Source organism: Acomys minous, assembly GCF_964271855.1.
Source record: "Acomys minous genome assembly, chromosome: 1".
NCBI classification, from domain to species: Eukaryota; Metazoa; Chordata; class Mammalia; order Rodentia; family Muridae; genus Acomys; species Acomys minous.
In genome coordinates, this window is record NC_140483.1 from 8,347,415 (window position 1) to 8,365,602 (window position 18,188).

The 18,188-nt window shown below is 42.0% G+C and overlaps 1 protein-coding gene across 1 annotated transcript in view; it reads left to right on the forward strand.

Moving 5' to 3' along the window:
• SPATA17 (spermatogenesis associated 17) overlaps positions 1 to 18,188 on the forward strand; it is a 164,811-nt gene that overhangs the window by 118,334 nt on the left and 28,289 nt on the right. The window contains 1 exon segment of the mRNA XM_084783343.1: positions 1,586 to 1,721. Coding sequence (XP_084639469.1) covers positions 1,586 to 1,721 — 136 coding nt within the window.

The following is an 18,188-nucleotide window of genomic DNA, read 5'->3' on the forward strand; positions in this document are numbered from 1 at the left end:
GTCTCTGGGGTGAATACCTTTAATAGGGAGCTGTTTTCTATAATGGGTTCTCAGACCCTGCCTTCCTGTATCTATATTTGTTTGAGCTCTGCCACCTAGATTCCATGGTTTTGTAGGGCTCCTCTGGCTGCTTGTCTCCTCTGAGGGATTCACCACACAATGAATCTGTGATTTAGATGTCAGAAGCTATGTGACTTCTGTTTTGTTAATCTTTTGCTCTGTAGACAGGCTACTCCACTTTGGTGCACTGATCCGTCCTGCAGTCTGACCTCCCCTTTCTCCCTGCTGGTTGCAGCCCTCCACTGAAACAAGGCACTGGTCCACTCTCTGTCACCACCGTCGCTGCTCACAGTCCCTTGCAGGCCCTGTTGCTTGCCACTTCCTGTTGCTGTTCTCGCCAATCCCCACCTCTCCAATCACCACTGCGGGTGTTTTGTTCCCCGTGGCCTACCTCAGCAAACGCCACTGGTGTTGTTGGCACCATAGCCGCCACCGCTATCACTGTCTGTGCTGTATCTGTGTCTGCAGCTGCCAGATTCTCAGCTCTCCAGGAGGTCTGTGCTTTTTCCCGTGTTTGGGGGTGCAAAAGATTGTCCCTAGTTTGTTCCTGGCACACTATGGTTTCTCCCGCTGTAGTGGGGTGTGGAGCTTGGTGTTCCTGCTTACGAAATAAGACCATCTTTCTGCCTTCACTTCTCTCGCATCTAAACAAGGTCCACACTGCTCGCCACCATCTTGCAATCCCCATTCCATTACTCTTATTTGATGAGTTCCATTGAGGATTTGGCAGAATCAGCAGAGTAAGCCATCAGGTCTCACCAGGAGCTTACCACAGCAACAGTGCTGCAGGAGGGTGAAGTTAGCCTTTCCTGTAGAGCCACTAATACCTAAACTAACTACAAAGATCAATTGAAATAGACTGCTGCTGGATACAGCAAGGCACTTCTCAAGATCTCGCTCACCATGTCTCTGGCCCTGTATCCTCTTCAGACTCCACGCTAAATGCTGCATTCACATGAGGCTACTTGTTGCTCAAAGCAGCCCTGTGTAGAAGTCAAGACTCATGGAGACCACGTGTCTAGGCAAGGAAGCACAGGACCAAGGGAAAGCTGAGCTGGGAGTAGGATGGGCTAGCTCCAAAACAGTCCCATTCACACCTGGCCAGATGTGCCTTCACTTAGGGTGTGACATGAGAGTTGAAGAAAACTGATTTCAATAAGAATTACCTGTACTGATGCAGTCTTTGTTTTGTTTGGGGGGATTGTTGTTTTTTGGAGGAGGGATTTATACAATTTAAATTTATACAATTTTGTTTATAATTGAATTCTGAAAACTGTGGTAGGTTCAAATTGTTAATTGGATATTTAGCATTATGATATATTTAAAACTCACAAAAATCCCTGTAGAAAAGTTTGAGTGCCTCTGTCATTAGACAAGTAGAAAAGGAAGTGTCCTGAATCCAAGTACTTCTGACAGTGGCCAAGGTTGAAATGGAGCACAGGTGTTCTGATTCCAAACCCTTGTTTTCTTTGAATCAGTTGTCCGTGGAAGTCTAATCATGAGTATTGCTTAACTATCCTTTCAGGTTTTTGCCTTTTTCTTCCTATCATAAACCCGAGAAGTACATCCCAATGATACACTCATCAAGCAAGTATGATTCTGACTCATATGGACAGAAGCACTTTCGAAGTCAAGAGCCTAAAAAGTGGATCTGTGACAAGGTGGGCTTATCCAGCAGTAGAAATGGTGCTCCTTTAAATGGCTAAAGACAGACACTGATAATAATGTTAGGGAATGGTACCACTTTTAAAAGACTGAAGATAGACATTGATGATAGCAAATATTCTCGCTATAGTTATGACCGGCATAATTATAAACTTATTTGAAGCTGTTTTTGTAAAGATCGTGCAGACCCGTGTCCTTGATAGATTTGCATTAATTCTTTGCATTATAGTAAGTTTTATTTTGAAGGTTTTTATTGTTTCTTTTTTGGGGGGTGTTAGGTTTTGGGGATGTTTTTGTTTGTTTGTCTGGTTGTTGGTTGGTTGGTTTTTTTGTTTTTTGGGTTTGTTGGTTAGTTGGTTGGTTGATTGATTGATTGGTTGGTTGTTAAAGACAGGTTTCTCTGTGTAGCCCTGACTCGATTTGCAGGTTGGCATTGAACTCACAGAGATCCTCCTGTCTCTGCCTCCCTGAGTGCTGGGATTATAGGTGTGTGCCACTGCGCCCAACTGCATTATTGTGTTCTTATTGTATGTTTTATGGCTATATATCCTGTAATCAATGATGATGATCACTGGCCTTGAGAGGTGGTCAGGGTTGGGGTTTGAATCTGAAGAAGTCCTAGACCGGAACAGACTATTAAGCATAGAAGGCAGTTCACTCTAGCTCTGTCAGCATCTGTGCATCTATACCTATATGTGCAGAAAGTGTACAGAACATGTAGGTTTTACATGGATCTATAATGTGTATTTTGTTCTTGCTGCCATAACAAATTACCCTGGAATATCAAGTGAATAAAATTAACAAAGTTGGAAGTGTCACACTAGCTGATTTCAAAATATATTGCATCGCCATAGTATGCAAAACAGCATGCATGGTACAGGTATTAAAAGACACACATTGACTTGATGGGATAGGAGAGACAGTGCAGAACTATGCCCACATGTGTATGCTCAATTGATCCTCAAAAGTAGTGGAAAAATCAGTGACAAAATGACAGTCTACTCAACAGACAGTGTTGGGAAAATTGGATATTCTTATTCAGGAAAATGAAATTGGATCCCTACTTCTCACCATATAAAAAAATGAACTCTGAACACAGCCAAGATTTTAATATAAGCCCTCAAACCACTAGAGGAAGCAGAAAAACTTTGATATTGGGCTTAGCAATAGTTTTTGGATATGACCTTAGAACCATAGGCAGCAAAAGCTTAAATATACAAATGAGATTGCATCAAACTAACAAGATTGTACACAAAGAAGTCACCAGTCAACATAGTGAGAGGCATCTAGTGGGATGAGGAAAATATTTGAAACCACACATTGTAATAAGGGTCAGTATCCACAATGTGTAAGTAGTTCCTATGGCAAGAAAAGAAACAGGAGCAGTGTGTGTGTGTGTGTGTGTGTGTGTGTGTGTGTGACAGCAAAGGCCTAGAAAGATGCTTTTCAGAAGAAAATATGCAGGTGAGTACATGGAAAGATATTCAGTACCACTAAAATTATCACCAAAATGGGGATTGAAACCACAATATATCATCTCATACTTGAGAGAGTAACCATTACCAAACAGACAGAAGGAAAATGTTGGCTAAGTTGTGAGGAAAGGGAACCTTTGTGCAATTTGTGGAAGGTACTATAGGTTAATAGAGCCTTTGCGCTATTGTTTGATCCATCAATCAGACTTCTGAGCATAAGTCCAAAAGGAATGAAATTAGTATGTCAAAGAGGTAGGTGGACGTCATGGTCACTGCAACATCATTTACAACAGGCAGGGCAGCCACCAAAGATAAGTACTTAAGGAAATGGAGTGCACACACAGTAGAATATTATTGTGCTATAAAACACACACACACACACACACACACACACACACACACACATACACACAAAGAAACCTTGGTATCCATGACATGCATGAATCTGGAAGACTTTATGCCAAATGACAAAGGTTAAGTTCAGGAAGATAGATACTACACCACGTGAATTAGAAAGTCTACTTCATAGTAGAGAACAGAATAGTGGGTCCCAAGGACATGGAGATGGAGATGGGCTAAAGTTCCAGTGCAGAAGTTAGCTCTCCACTAGGTGTGGCATGGGCCCTGGGCCTTGAGAGAGCTCGTCCTTCCCTTTGATACTGGAGAGTACTCTCTGACCTCTCTGGGGGAGAAGCAGCACCCACAATGGTCCCTAAGTTACCTTGTGGGGTCATTTTTCCATTCCCTGTAGAGTATAAGAAGCCGACAGCCTGCCTCCACCCTGCTGCTATCCCCCCTTTACTTGAAGTCATCGGTGTCTTTGCTACTCTTGTTCCAGCTCTAGTCCAGATGTGTTGAGGGGCTGATTACATCCAAGTTGAATGGGCCTCCTTACCATCTCTCAGAGAACTGTGTTGTCTCTGGTGTGTCATGTCTTCATTTAAGAAGCATTTTCATGCCATGTTCCATCTTAACCCATATCATGAATGTAGAATTTTTTAGAGAGAGGGAGTAAAAATATCACAAGATGCTGCTGTTGAATCTTGAGAGCTTTTTTTTCTGGCCTGACTAGTTCCCTAATATTTGAGACAGAGACCTACTGATTTGTTTAAATAAGCTTCAAGCTCAATAACTTGTCAGGTATGATTTAAACTAATTTTCTAAGCTATGCTGGCTACCTCTCAGCCATACTCCCCAAGTTACTTGCCAATCTTAATCCTTTCTGGGCTGGATCTGCTCCATCAGGCTACATTCTCTCTCTCTCTCTCTCTCTCTCTCTCTCTCTCTCTCTCTCTCTCTCTCTCTCTCTCTCTTTCTCTCTCCCTGTCCTTTCTTTTCTTCTTTTTTTTTACTCCTTTTCTCCACCTACTTGCCTCTTGGTCTCTACCTGAGACCCCAGGCCCCAGAACCAAAGCTCTACATGCTTCTCTTCTGCCCAGTTACAGGCTGGCCAACCTTCTTTATTAACCAATCAGAGATAATTGGGCTGCAAGCTTTACACAAGGACCAATGTGAATGCACTCATCTGGACTACAACCAAATCTTGGCATCAAGAACTTAGCATTTGTACACATAGCACTAGACCAACCCCTAACAAGATACCTTTCATGTTTAACATTTTAATTTATTATTGTTACTAGCTTGGGGGCATGTGAGGGTGTACACATGCACATACGTGGATGTCTGAGGCCACTTTCAGGACATGTTCTCTTCTACTCTGAGTTCCAGAATAGAGTGAGCTCCGTAGGCTTGGTGAGTCCTCTCACATATTCATGAGGTACCTTTGAAACTATCACTATTTAGCCATTTTGTTTAAAGGCTCCTTAACATTAGTAATTCTGGGTGTAAGGTCTGTACAGTGAGGCCAGTTGTTTACCCTATGGACTTACTGGCAGACTGAGGTGCAGTTTGTCATCTCATTTTATAAAATCCCACAGCTAACCACATTCCTGGCATTTTCTACCAACAAGCAACTCCTCTGAACACAAACTGTCTATGAGCTGCAATTATTTAATTTCATACTTTGGATGTTTATAGATGTGATCTGTATTTCCTTTTCTAGTCACTGTAAATTCACATTGGTGCTTTTAACCATTTGGTTGAATCCAGCCAGCAGTCTCTCCTTTAAAGTCAGAGTGGCTTTAGCATGTCTCTGTCACCGTAGGAATGATCCTTTTGCAGACGTCTGTTTCCTAAAATAGAGCCAAACTTCCCTCAGCGCTTTGTGGCTACCCACTTAACACAGTCACACAACAAGCACTTGAGTGTCTGTCTCCAGTAAGCAACATCACAGGAGGAAAACATTAGAATAGTCACTGGGGGTGAGAGCAGCTCATTTTGTTATTTTAGAAGTCTCATTAGAGGCAGTTGTTAACTCATGAGAACTAAGTAAAGCGCATATAGAGACTCAGTAACCATTAGTAAAGCCCTGGCCTCCCAACCATGCGTGAGCTGTGAGGAAGTGCAGGTGGGTTCTGCCTTCCTCCTCCTGCCTGCTCCTCCTTCCTCCTTTCCTCCAAACTCACTCCTCCCCATATTCTTTAACCTTCAAATGGCTGTACTAACTAATCGAAATATGCTTGGAGGCCAAACCTAAGTTGTATGTTACAGAATTAGTTGTTTCACTAATTGTAAAATCATGGAATTATTTGAAATATTTTCTATTTTGACTTGATATTGAGTAACTTGGGAAGACTAGGTTTTGAAGAGTAGGTTTGTTTGTCATTCTCCACTGTGTGTGTTTGGTTAGCCTGGGACTCACCTTGTAGATCCATCTGAGCTCAAACCTTCAGCGATCCTCCTGCATCTGTTTCCTGAGTGTGGGAATCCCATGTGTGTGCCAATACAGACATAATCTTGAGAATTTGAAACCACAGCCTATTGTTAGAGGGTAGGAAGTAATCTTAGGAGACTAGAGTTGTTAGGTTCGAAGTACAGACAATTAAAAAGACAAATATTGAAATATGTTGTCTGTAGAGAAGTGGATTACTTCTTCCATTTAAAGGCAGCCTGAGGGCTAAGGGTGGGGCTTAGTGTTAAGGCGCTTTTGTTGATGTGTGAAGCCTGGCGTTCACCCCCCAGCAGTGCAGAACACACAGGAGCAGCTCTAGTTGAACACAGTAGGTGGGTTTCAGTTACGTGCCCACCTTGTCATCGTGGCAGTCTCCATGAAGAACTGACTTCCTCTTCTGCCATCTGTAAACAGAAAAGCTACAAGTCCCAAGTGATGTAACAAGCTGGGCTACAGGACATCAGCTGCAGGAAATCAAGTATGCATCCAGTGCTTTCACTACTCAAATTCACATCAACCAAATACACCTTGTTACTGCTTCAGAGGTCTTCACACAAGTCACAAATCCAATGAATTGAAAGCAAATAATATTTTTTCCTAAAAAACTTGAGCCAATAATAAAAAAGTTCTTTTGTGTATGTGAGACACACACACACACACACACACACACACACAGACACACACACACTGCACATTTGTGTACGTAGCATGCTTGCATATGTGTAAGCAGTTTTACATGTTTGGGGTATCCAAAGCTGACATTAGGTGTCTTCCTTCCTTTGTTGCCCACTTTGTATACTGACACTGAGTCCCACTGAGCCTGCAGCTTGCTGATTTGGGCCAGCCTAGTTGTTCAGCTCTCCATGGGGAGTCTCTGTCTGCCTGGGACCACAGGTGTGATCTTACCTCAGGTCAAACCCATCCTCACTGTTACTTGGCTAGTGCTTTAACCACTGAGCTGGTTCTCAGCCCTATACTGCATTCCTTAAAAAGAGAAAATGATGGAATATCATGCAATTTATCCATATTTCTTCAGTCTACTTGTGAACTATACCAAATTAAGCTATTTAGTTTTAACTCGGCGCGCTTTAAGTGACCAGACTCTGAAGCTAAGGTAATTATATTAATATTATAATTCTCTATAGTGCTGAGCTCATAATGGATGCAAACTAAGGAACTCCCAGTCAGTTGGTGTTAATGTCATATATTTGGGTGTGTCTAAGATTCCAACAATCAACACCCTTTGCTTGATAAAATATCCATGCTCATATTCCCTGAAGTAGAGGTGACCAATGCTATCCTTTATATCAGGAGTAAGCTTCTGTGCGCCTGTTAGACAACTGCCCTTACTGGAACCATTTCCTGTTTCCCATGGCTTTCACAGTTCAGGGGAGACACTAAGGATGCTTTGTGTTGCTGCTTCTTTCTCCATCTGCCTGATTACAGTTGAGTTACGACAGCAAGCCTCCCTGCTCTTCGTCTGCGCATGCGCTTGGGCCCCAAACATGATTGTATACGGTACAAAGCATAGAAATATCCAGCACTCCAAAGAATTAATTTTGGAATCTAAGCATATTGCACAGAACATAAAGCTGACCTTCCCTGTCCATGCTTTGGGAATGGAGCAGGATGGGGAACACATCACGGATTTAATGTGCCACATCGCCTTCTGCAGAAACTTGGGTGGGACTGCGAGCACTTGCCCACTGCACCCAGAGATTGAATGTGCTGCCACTGGCATCCTGATGATAATGAACATTCAGCTTAACGACCGTGATTATGATGATCATAATTGATGTGCAAGTGCTGTGTGTGGGTCGTCACAGTTGAGCTGCACAGTGCCGAATGCGCCTTGGCTGGGACGGTTGTGCTTGCAACGCACTGATTGGGATAAAATGCGCCTTTCTACTCAAACAGGCCAGCTTTGTAGAACGTCAGGATCTTTCTGTGTGTGCTGATCGATGACTAAGCACTCATTGAACAGCAGCCCTTTACAGTTGTTTGTTTGCTGCGGCTTCATGTCATTAGGAAATGTAAACAGTAAAATAATTAGGTGTAATTGAAGGAAAATATTTTGCTCATGAGCTGGCCTTAAGTAACCAAATGTATATAGTTGCTCTCTCTTTTTCTCATTGTATCACCCTCCCTCCCTTCCTCTCTCCTCCCTCCCTGTCTCCCCAACCCCCTTTCCTCTCCATAAGTCAAGCTCAGAGGTTGGACCCTCATCCTTTTTAGTCTCCCCAAAGCTTGAGTAAGTCTCAGGAGGCCTTTCTGTATAGATTGGCTTCACTCTGCTGTGCATTTAAGAAAAGGGAGCAGCAGAGCCAACTGCTTTATTGTATAAAGTTATAGTCAACCCACCCCGCAGTGTATGAGACAGGCATGCTATGTTTGTGCTAGCTCTACTTTCAGTCACTGTTTTCTTTTGGATCAGTCTGTGACACTCTCTTTATTAAATTTCAGTTAATTATTTACATGACTTCAACAGAGTTCCTGATTTGACTTTTTCAAGGGCAGTGGTATATCCAGGATTTGGAAAGCCTTAGTGCCCACTGTGTTAGCTTGTGGCCGCTAGTCCAAATGTTAAGTTTGCATCTCATTCTAACATGCTTGGTTTGAGCAATGAACAAACCTACTGGAGCACAATTTTGCAAAGGAGCGCGGTCAGCCGTTTGAAAAGACACTGTACCTATAACCTGTTGTCCCAATTTGAGCAATGTCTGTATCCTATTATTAATAACTATGACGTTCTGAAGAGACGATGCTGAACACTTGTCTCAGAGACCTGTAGAATTCACATCACCCCATGTGAAACACACACCCAGCTATTCTTCTATACGGTGCTAAAGGGCAGACAGTCTTTGCCTGACACTTTGAGGTTTTGTAGCTTTTACCCATGAAGTTTTTCTCTCTGAGGTTTTAGTTCAATGTGATCAGCGAACTCTGAAAAAATTCCCTTTGAGGTTTTAAAGCCACCAGACCATGAATGTGTCCAGTCTTTGCTGTGATTTGCTGAGACAGAACAACAGTTATAAACTCACCATCTGCTAACGACCCGGAATATCTACCTCTGCCCTGCTCTGCAACTGAACTCCTAACTTAAATGTCGACAGTAAATGTCTACATGGCTTTTGTTTTTGGCTGTGTGTGTGCATGTGTGTGTGTGTGTGTGTGTGTGTGTGTGTGTGTGTGTGTGTGTGTGTGTTGATGTTGGAAAAAGGGCAGAGAGCCCCACACCTATGATGTCCTCAGCAGTGTGGGCATTACTTTACTGTCTCCCCAGGAGATCCTGGTTATTTATCTTACTGAAAGAATAGGTTTATCAGTTTTATGAGACTTAAACCAGCATAAAGATTCTTCAAAAACAAAGGGCAAAAAGAAACCAAACCAAACAACACACCCTAAATGTAGAGCTACCACAAACATCTATACCACTCTTGAAGTAAGTTGAGTCAGCACACCACAGAAATGCTTGCAACCATATTTGGTACAGCACTGTTCACAACAGATAGACTATGGGACCCAGCCTAGATGCCCGTTGACCGATTGATAAATAATGACAATGTGATACTGATGCACAGGTGTGCATGTGTGCGCACACAGAGGAAATGATGTCCCCTGGATGGCCTGTTTAGTCTGTACCCAGCGCTGCATTCTTATATTACTGTCCAGCCTGAGTGCACATAAGCTAGCAGGCAGTCACACAGGAAGTAGAGGGTCATCCTAATACATCCTGCATAGTTTGTTCAGTTAGTTACCACTCTCTGGATTTAATATGTCTGGAGGTTCTGAATGTTTTCTATTGTTTAAAAGATTGATAGCATTACTAGGATATAGCTGGAAATTTATCATTCGATTTTATTTTCCTAGAAACATTGTACTACTTTTAAATAAAAAGATTTAGAAATTTTTGCTATTTCTGGAATTTTTTTCAATAATAGTTTGTTGTCTATATTATTTTATCTATTGTGTCTAGGATTTTAATTATATTTAATGTTAATTTTTCTTTGCTTATTTTTATTACTCTTAAAGATGTATTTTATTAATTAATTAATTAATTTATTTATTTATTTAATTTATTTAATTATTAGTGTGTGTGTGTGTGTGTGTGTGTGTGTGTGTGTGTGTGTGCGCGCAGTGTATATGAGCAAAGAGGGAAGGAGCCTGGAGAAGCCAAGAGAGAGAGTCAGATTCCCTGGAGCTGGAATTACAGATATTTGCGACTGCCAAACATGGGTTCTGGCAACTGCATTTCAGTCCTCTGCAAGGGCACCAGATAGTCCTAATAGTTGAGCCATCACTGCAGCCTCATCTTCCATTTTAGCTGCTTTCTCTCTGACTCTTTCTATTTATTTCTTTATCGTATCTTCCATTGTTAGTTGTTTTTCTGCTTTTTCAAATGAGATTTATTAAATTTTCACCAAAATAAATTTCATTTTGGTCATGTATATTATATCTTTCATATCTGAGGTGGTCTTATCTTTGTCCTCAATTTCTTTTCTGGATGGGATAACAACACATCTCCCTGTGTCTTGTTTTTAGTTCATTTCTAGCCTTTGCCTCTAAGCAAGTCATTGTAAGTATCACGTGTAAAAATGGCTACTAATTGTTATTTGAAAAAATTTAATTCATTTTGGAAAGCTGGTTTTTTTTTTCATGTTGTCTCCAGGATAATGTGAACTTTAATAAGACTGTTGTTTTTCATGTTCTTACAAATTTTATAGATGGGTCGTAGGTCAGGTGTACATGTTTTTGTCAGCATGGCGGGTTGTTTGTCAGTGAAGTGATACCATAGAGAGGAAGGAAGAGACGATACCTATGGCTTTGCCTCTACGGAATCTTATTTGCCCACTTCCTTCTTTCTGCTTATTTGATGACCCAAAGGGTGCCCTACCTCTATCTCTTCCGGTTTCACTCTCCCTTCTAGCTGTGCTTAGAGTCTTCAGTAGTACTGTACTTTCTCTTTCTGGAAGTGACTTTATCAGCATTTTCTATGACACTCTCCCTCCACACTTGTTTTTGGTTTTTTGAGACATGGTTTCTCTGTGTAGCTTTAGCTGTCCTGGATAGCTAGGCATCCAGGATATAACCTTGAGCAAAGCAACAGAGCCTCTGCTCTCACTGATCGTGTAGTTTATGAGGAATAATGGACATTAATCATTGCTCAAAATACTATAATGAAAATGACATAGATCTGTACGACTGTATAGCGACGAAACATGGTTGGCCAGGGAAAATGAAGACATGCCATACATAGAAATGCTTCTGCCAAAATAGAAAGAAGTGTTAGCAAAACAAGCTCTCTCTCTCTCCTCTCCCCCCTCTTGTGTGTGTGTGTGTGGGTGTGTGTGGGTGTGTGTGTGGGTGTGCACTCACATGTATTTGGCACATAATTAGCTAACAGAGTAGAAGGCCTCCAAGCTTCTAAAGAGCTCTGGGATTGCAAAGCACATATGCTTTCAGTCTTAGAGAGCGTGCCTTTCTGTTTCAGGGAACTGAAAGGTGGTCCATGGGTTGGGCATGAATGTGTAAATGGACAGATGGCTCATTGACAAAGTGCTTACCATGCAAACATGGGGACCTGGTTTCGCCAGTAACCACACAGAAGTGAGGTGCAATAATATGTACCCATAATCTTACTGTTGGGGAGGCGGCAATTTGACTAGAGGAACTGTGGCTTGCTAGATACTCAAGAGAGACAGAGATTGAGGAAAGTACCCAATGTGTTTATTGTTGGTCCTCACAAGCACACACATGTACCCATATACTCAAGTATGCGAACACACATGCATGCACACACACACACACACACACACACACACACACACACACACACACACACACTGAGTATATTGGAATCAGGAAACTTGTTGCCAAACCTATAGCTGAACTCTAGGATAAATTAAAGACTTTGGTTTTTATACTGGGAGATTTGGAAGGTTGTTAAGCGACATTGAAAAGATGAGATTTATATTTTCAAAAGACCATTGGGTTCGGTGTGGATAATTACTTTTAGAGAAGGCAAAATAAAAGGAAAAGAGACCAGTTAGAAATGGGTAGTGGTGGTACATGTCTTTAAACCCAGCACTCAGGAGGCAGAGGCAGGCAGATATCTGAGCTATAGAGCAAATTCCAGGACAAACCCCTGTAGAAGATGGAGGAGGAGGAAGAGGAAGAGGAGGAGAAAGAAGAGGAGGAAGGAAGGAAGGAAAAGAAAGACAAGACAATCAAAAAGCAGTCCAGGTAGGATTTAATGGTGGTAAGCAGACTTGGAGAGATGTGAATTAATTCATGCATACTACGAGTAGAAGCAATTGTTAGGCTAAAATTGAAAATGAACTGACTGTAATAGAGTTAAAGAAAGTTTGCTAAACAAACTGGAGTGTAAAAGTTTGCAAAAGAAAGTTTGCAAAAGAAAGTGGGTTAACAGCAGTGGAACTCACTGGGAGGTAAGGAGAAGCACAAGTTGGGGACAACCAAACAGAAGAGATCATCAGTTCAGTCTTGGGAATGTTTGAGTGTGAGATGACATTGACTCAACTTATTGGAGATGTCCAGAAAGATGGCTGAACATTGAAGTCCGTTTCCGGCAAGAGCAGTCTTAACTAGACTTGCAAAATTGAGTAAATGGCTTCATTAAAACACACACACACACACACACACACACACACACACACACACACACACACACACCACAGACTGTAATGATAATAGATAAGAAATGGGGGAGGGAAGATAGGAGACATTTTAAGGATTGCCAGTGTTTGTAGCCACTTGGAATAGGAAGGCCCCTAAAGGAAATAGTTAACATGTGAGGAAAGGCAAGAGAAGGGTGTTGTCAAAGAGGCCAAGGACAGGAAAGGAGTGTCAGATGATGCCATGGAGCCACAGCGATGCGTGTGGAGCAAACCCCACAGATTTAGCCATCGGCAGGTCACTGGTCTCTTAGCAGGAACTGATTTAATCACAGTGTGGAGACTAACCCAGATGGAAGTCACTGTGGAGTGAGAGGAAGAAAAAGAGAAGCTACTGTATGTAGAAAATAATTTTAATAAGGCTTTAAAAAGAGACCCATAGCTATGAAGAAAATGATACAAAATACTTTTATTTTGTTTTAAAAATAAAAAACATTGGCCATGAGTAAATTATGTTATGCTATATGCATATGTTTTAAAATTTTCTGTTTTAAATTTTATTAACCTTTAATTTTATCTTTAAAATTTTTTTATAATGTTGGTGATAAAGACACATATGTTGACATGATGTAAATCTACCCTGCAAGCTATTTGCAACAATCGGGATATTTAATAAAACTAATCTTTTCCCATTTGTGATGCCTCAGTTGGAAAATGTGGTCCCTTGATGATAATCTCGGGCTCTGAAGAAGAAATAGATTCTAAAGAGAAAATATGATGGTGCCTGCGTGCTTTGTCTGGCCTGCCTTACCCTCTGCACCGTACCTTGCCTAGGGCAGCATCAGAGGAGGGGCGCTCCTTCTCAGTCCTCTCTGTTACCTCAGACACGGCTATTACAGAGCCTCCTCCAAGAACCTCTCCCCTAACATCCTTCATCCCACACAGACCTCACAACATCACGGGCTAGGAGTTTCCCTCCACTCCTTCCTTCAGAAGGCCTCTGCAAGCCGTGTGTGGTGTTGCACCCCTGTACCCCAGCACTCCTGGGGTAGAGACCAGGCAGTTTGGGGCCAATCTCACTCATATAGTGAGTTCCAGGAGGGCCAGAGCAGTGCAGCAAGGCTGTCTCAAAAGCAAGCTTCTCAGCCTTCCTCAGATGTATTCTTTACTAGCCAGTTTAACTGCTTCTGAAGCATCAAACCCCAGCGTAACACGGCATAGCTTTTCCTATGTTTAAAAAGATTGAATTCAGTTAATGTTTCAATGTTCAGCCTGCAGGCCAGAAGAGGGCACCAGATCTCATTATAGGTGGTTATAAACCACCATGTGGTTGCTGGGAATTGAACTCAGGACTTCTGGAAGAGCAGACAGTGCTCTTAACCTCTGAGCCATCTCTCCAGCCCTTAATTATTTTTAACAAACCTTCCTGTAAATTTCGAAGGAATTTATTTGCTGTTAGAGAGTCAAGGCATGCTTCTCCAAATTTCTCTATAGTCTGATAAACTAAAGCCGTATATGAAGGTGGCCAGTGTAAGAACAGTTAGCATTTACCTTGTAATTTTCTTCTAGATCTTGAATATGTACTGATTTGTATTTTATATGTGTTGATGTTTTGTCTGCACGTATGTTTGTGTACCACTTGTGTGCCTGGTGTTCATAGAGGCTAGAAGACATTGGAACCCTGAAACTAGAGTTGCAAGTGGTTACAAGTTATCGTGGGGGTGCTGGGAATAGGACCCGGGTTCTGTGCAAGAGCAGCAACTGCTCTTAGCCACCGAGCATCTCTCCAGCTCCCTCCTCTGTATCCTCCATCATCTGGTACTTTCAGAAAATCACTTCTGTTCCATTTGTCCTCCTCTTCTAGAGAAACTCATTTGTATTGATAAAACCTGTGAATAACTTCTAAGAGTATTTTCTTGAAAATAGGAATTTTGGGAAGAAATGAAATTTGAGACTATACCAGTCCAAACCTGAAGCTTTTGTCCACTGATCCCTGTGGGGTTTTGAGATCGTCCATATTGTTTTGCTAAATGAATTCAGAAGTCATCTGTCAACTCAGCTCTGACATCTAATACACATAAATAATGTCCAAAGGGAGGAAGCAATCTCATCTGCAAGTCCTAATAGCCTATCTAGTTCTGCTATCAGGCATGATTAAGGAGGTCCCAACTCTGTGTCCAATGTATGCAAAGTTCATGTTGTGTCTGCTGCTAAGCCCAGCAGCTGGTGGGATCCCTAACAGTATAACAAAATGGTAACTGATGGCCTGCGTAGGGTCAGATATGCCTACTCCTAATGTGTGTGGTATCTTTTTGTCTTAAAATATTACTGATATAATTCCCTGTGTTCATCATTTGCTCTCATGGACATAACCCTGACCATTAGGAAGTGTGTGAAGCTGTCTGAGTTGCTCGGATTGGGAGATTTGCAGGTTCACTTTCGAAGGCTTTGGTATTCCGGGAAGAAACCCCCTCAGAGCATAGCTGCCTAGTCGTAACACAGCTGTGGGGTGGCAGCGTTTACCAGTCAGTGGCAGCTCTGGGGCCTGGTGGTTAGTGTCGTGCTAGCATGGATTTCACTTTCCAAGAAGTTGTGTCTTCTAAAGGTTATTCAGCACACCGTCTCAACAAGATCTTCTGTGTCTGAGCAGATCTTGTTTCACCTTCAAATGTGACCTGTCTTCCAAGTATATTTTAGTATTTTAGAAAATGTGTTCATCCTTAGTTTTCCATCCTTACTACTGTGTGTTATGGTCTCATAAGGGGTGACAGTATGGTTGGTTTTGTGTTTTAAATGTTACAGAGAAGACTGAGTTACCTCCACAGCACAGTATCTGAAGAGTACCCGCTCTATACAGTCAGAGGTCTTACCTGTCTTTGCCCTGTTAAGCTTGCAGTGTTTCCCAGAACCAAAGCAAACACAGATTCGTTCAGGAAAGGAAGCACAGTGAAATAGCTGGAAAAACTCAAGTCAAATTTCCATTTCAGACTGACATTCTATTGTGTAATTATTTGCTATATGGGAGTAGAGTTAGTAAGACTGATACAAGGAATAAAATATAACTGTTGTGTTCTGGCTATACACCTGTGAGGGACTTTTATTTCTTAATTAAATCATTTGAAGTTAGTGCATGTCTTTTGAGGTCCAATTTACAATCTGGATTTGGCTTTAACCTGGACTACATCTTCTGGTGGCCACCTAGGGAAGAAGAAGGATTTTCCTCGTTGCCTGCTTCCTCTCACGCTCCCTGGTGTCAGAGCCTATGCCTCCGGGATCCAGGCACATACTGAGGCATCCAGCCTTGTAGGTGGGACAACTGCTGGACTGTTGGACCAGCCAGACCACAGCCTGATCCACCTTCATAAATCCTCTTTGTACATACAGATATGTCACTCTATAAGTTCTGGTCCCCCTTACACATTCGTATGCCTCTGGGCCCCACTTCTGTAGTCAAGCCTCATCGGTCCCATACAGCCTCACCAGTTCACTTGTATAAGCCCCCCCCCCCATTCCTAAGAGACCTGTGTACCAACCTTGTTACTTGCACTTATTGTAAGATAGCAGGATGTCTTCAGTTTAATTTACTGCCCTACTGTTTTCTTAAGAAAGATGTGGACACATCAGGTGGACAACTCAATACCACTGTGGGCATTTGACTATTAGAAAATCTCATTGAAGCTATCAGCTTCCTCTGTAGAAAAAAAAATAAACAGAGAAATCTAAACTTTATATTTGTTGATTTTAAATTTAGAATACATGTCTTTCACAGGCCAAGCAAAGCAATGGGTTTGTGCATGTGTGTGTGTGTGTGTGTGTGTGTGTGTGTGTGTGTGTTTGGGTTTTTTGTGTTCTACCATTATGATTCTTGAGGTGTCTGATTTTTGGCAAGATGAAAATAAGTGCACATTTTGCAAAGAAACTGTAGAAAATCAAATTTCCATAAACACACTGCTGAGGGTTTAGATGGAAAGAGATCGAGGGCATGGGATAGATGGAGCAGTACACTTGTCTTTCACATGAATTTGATTTCAGTTTTTCTTTTTCAAATTGGAATAAAAGTACCCCAGATAAGCATCCATCTAGGCATGCAGGGTCTGTGGAGTCAGAACTCCAGTAGCTTGCTTGGGGGCGGGGGCGGGGGGGAGGAGGGACAGTGCCGAATTTTCCAAGGAAACTCTATTTGGAGGTCGAGTCTTTTCCTTTATCATGCAGTTGTCTCGTGTTGTTGTGGCCATGCATGTTGGGGTTCGTGCTGTCAGTGTGATCTGTGCAGCAGCTGAAAGCGAGGAGGAGTCTGTGCACATTTTAGGGCAGGGAAGTTACTAAAATAGATGCTGTCTTTTAAAGCATGCGTATGGATTTTTAACCTTAACAAAATCCCCACTTCGACTCTTTTTAAACATGAGCTTACTAACGTACTTCCTCGGTTGGCCATTAGACACACTTCTCTCCTGATCCTATTCTGCAGGTAAATGTATTCAATGGAGTAATGATGGCTCAGTACCATCTAGAATGTTACTGTGGTGGAGTATGTAAGAACAGAATATGTAAGTAATTCAGGCCATGGCAAGGCTCTCTGTGTTACCCCAGGCATGGCTTGCACCTGACATCTTCCTGCCTCAGCCTCCTGAATTTACAAGCCGGTGTTTACCAACATGCACAGCTCCAACTCCTGACATTGTTCTGATCACGGCTTTCTGTTTCTCCTGAGTTATTTTGAGCCTTAAAGTTGAATCCTTATCTTAGACTTCAGATTCTACTTTTCAGCATCCCACAAAATTCCCCTGAGAAGGTTTTTTTTTTTAAAGCTGGATGCTCTAAAGAAGGGGCAGGAAGTCATACTAGTGTGCAAAGAAAGCATCTAAATGAAATGTGGGGCTTTGATGACGAAACCGCACAAGCAGCTGTATTTCTAACCACTGTCAAACTCTGTTGGCCTCGCAGTGTCAAGGCATGCCTTCTGATTAAAGCTGTGCTCCACAGAAGGACTCTCCAACGTTCTGGGGACATGGAGACAATCCATAGGGCTCTGGAAGGACTCAAAAGTGGGGCTCTGTCCACTGTGATGTCAGTAGAAATGGCGTTCGGTCGTTGGTCGTTCTCGGGTGCGTCCTAGAATGGGCTGAAGGAACACGTCCCCTGGCCTCCTATGCTGCTGTGTGGCCCACTGTTCGGGAGCAGCGACAATGAGGCTTTCTGCAGTGGTCTGTGTGTGACACGGCAATGCCAACAATTACATTTGTGGCCCCTGATTTCTTTGTAATTCTGCATGGCATCTTTTGCTTGTATTATAGTTGTTTCCAAAGGTCTCTAGGGGCTTGCAAACAGTTTTAGACTTTTCAAATCAAGTCATTTTCATGTGTGTTTTTGTGACAAGAATCACCTCCATGAAGTATTTTCACAGACGACAACAATACCCTAGGTATATGTATTTTTATATATAATGTATACTTTAATGGCAGAATAATTAAGTTCAAGGAGTTATTTTCATTCCTATTTTATAATTCTGCCTTTAAGATTTTTTTCTCAAGATGAATAAATTATAAATAAAAAAGATTTTTT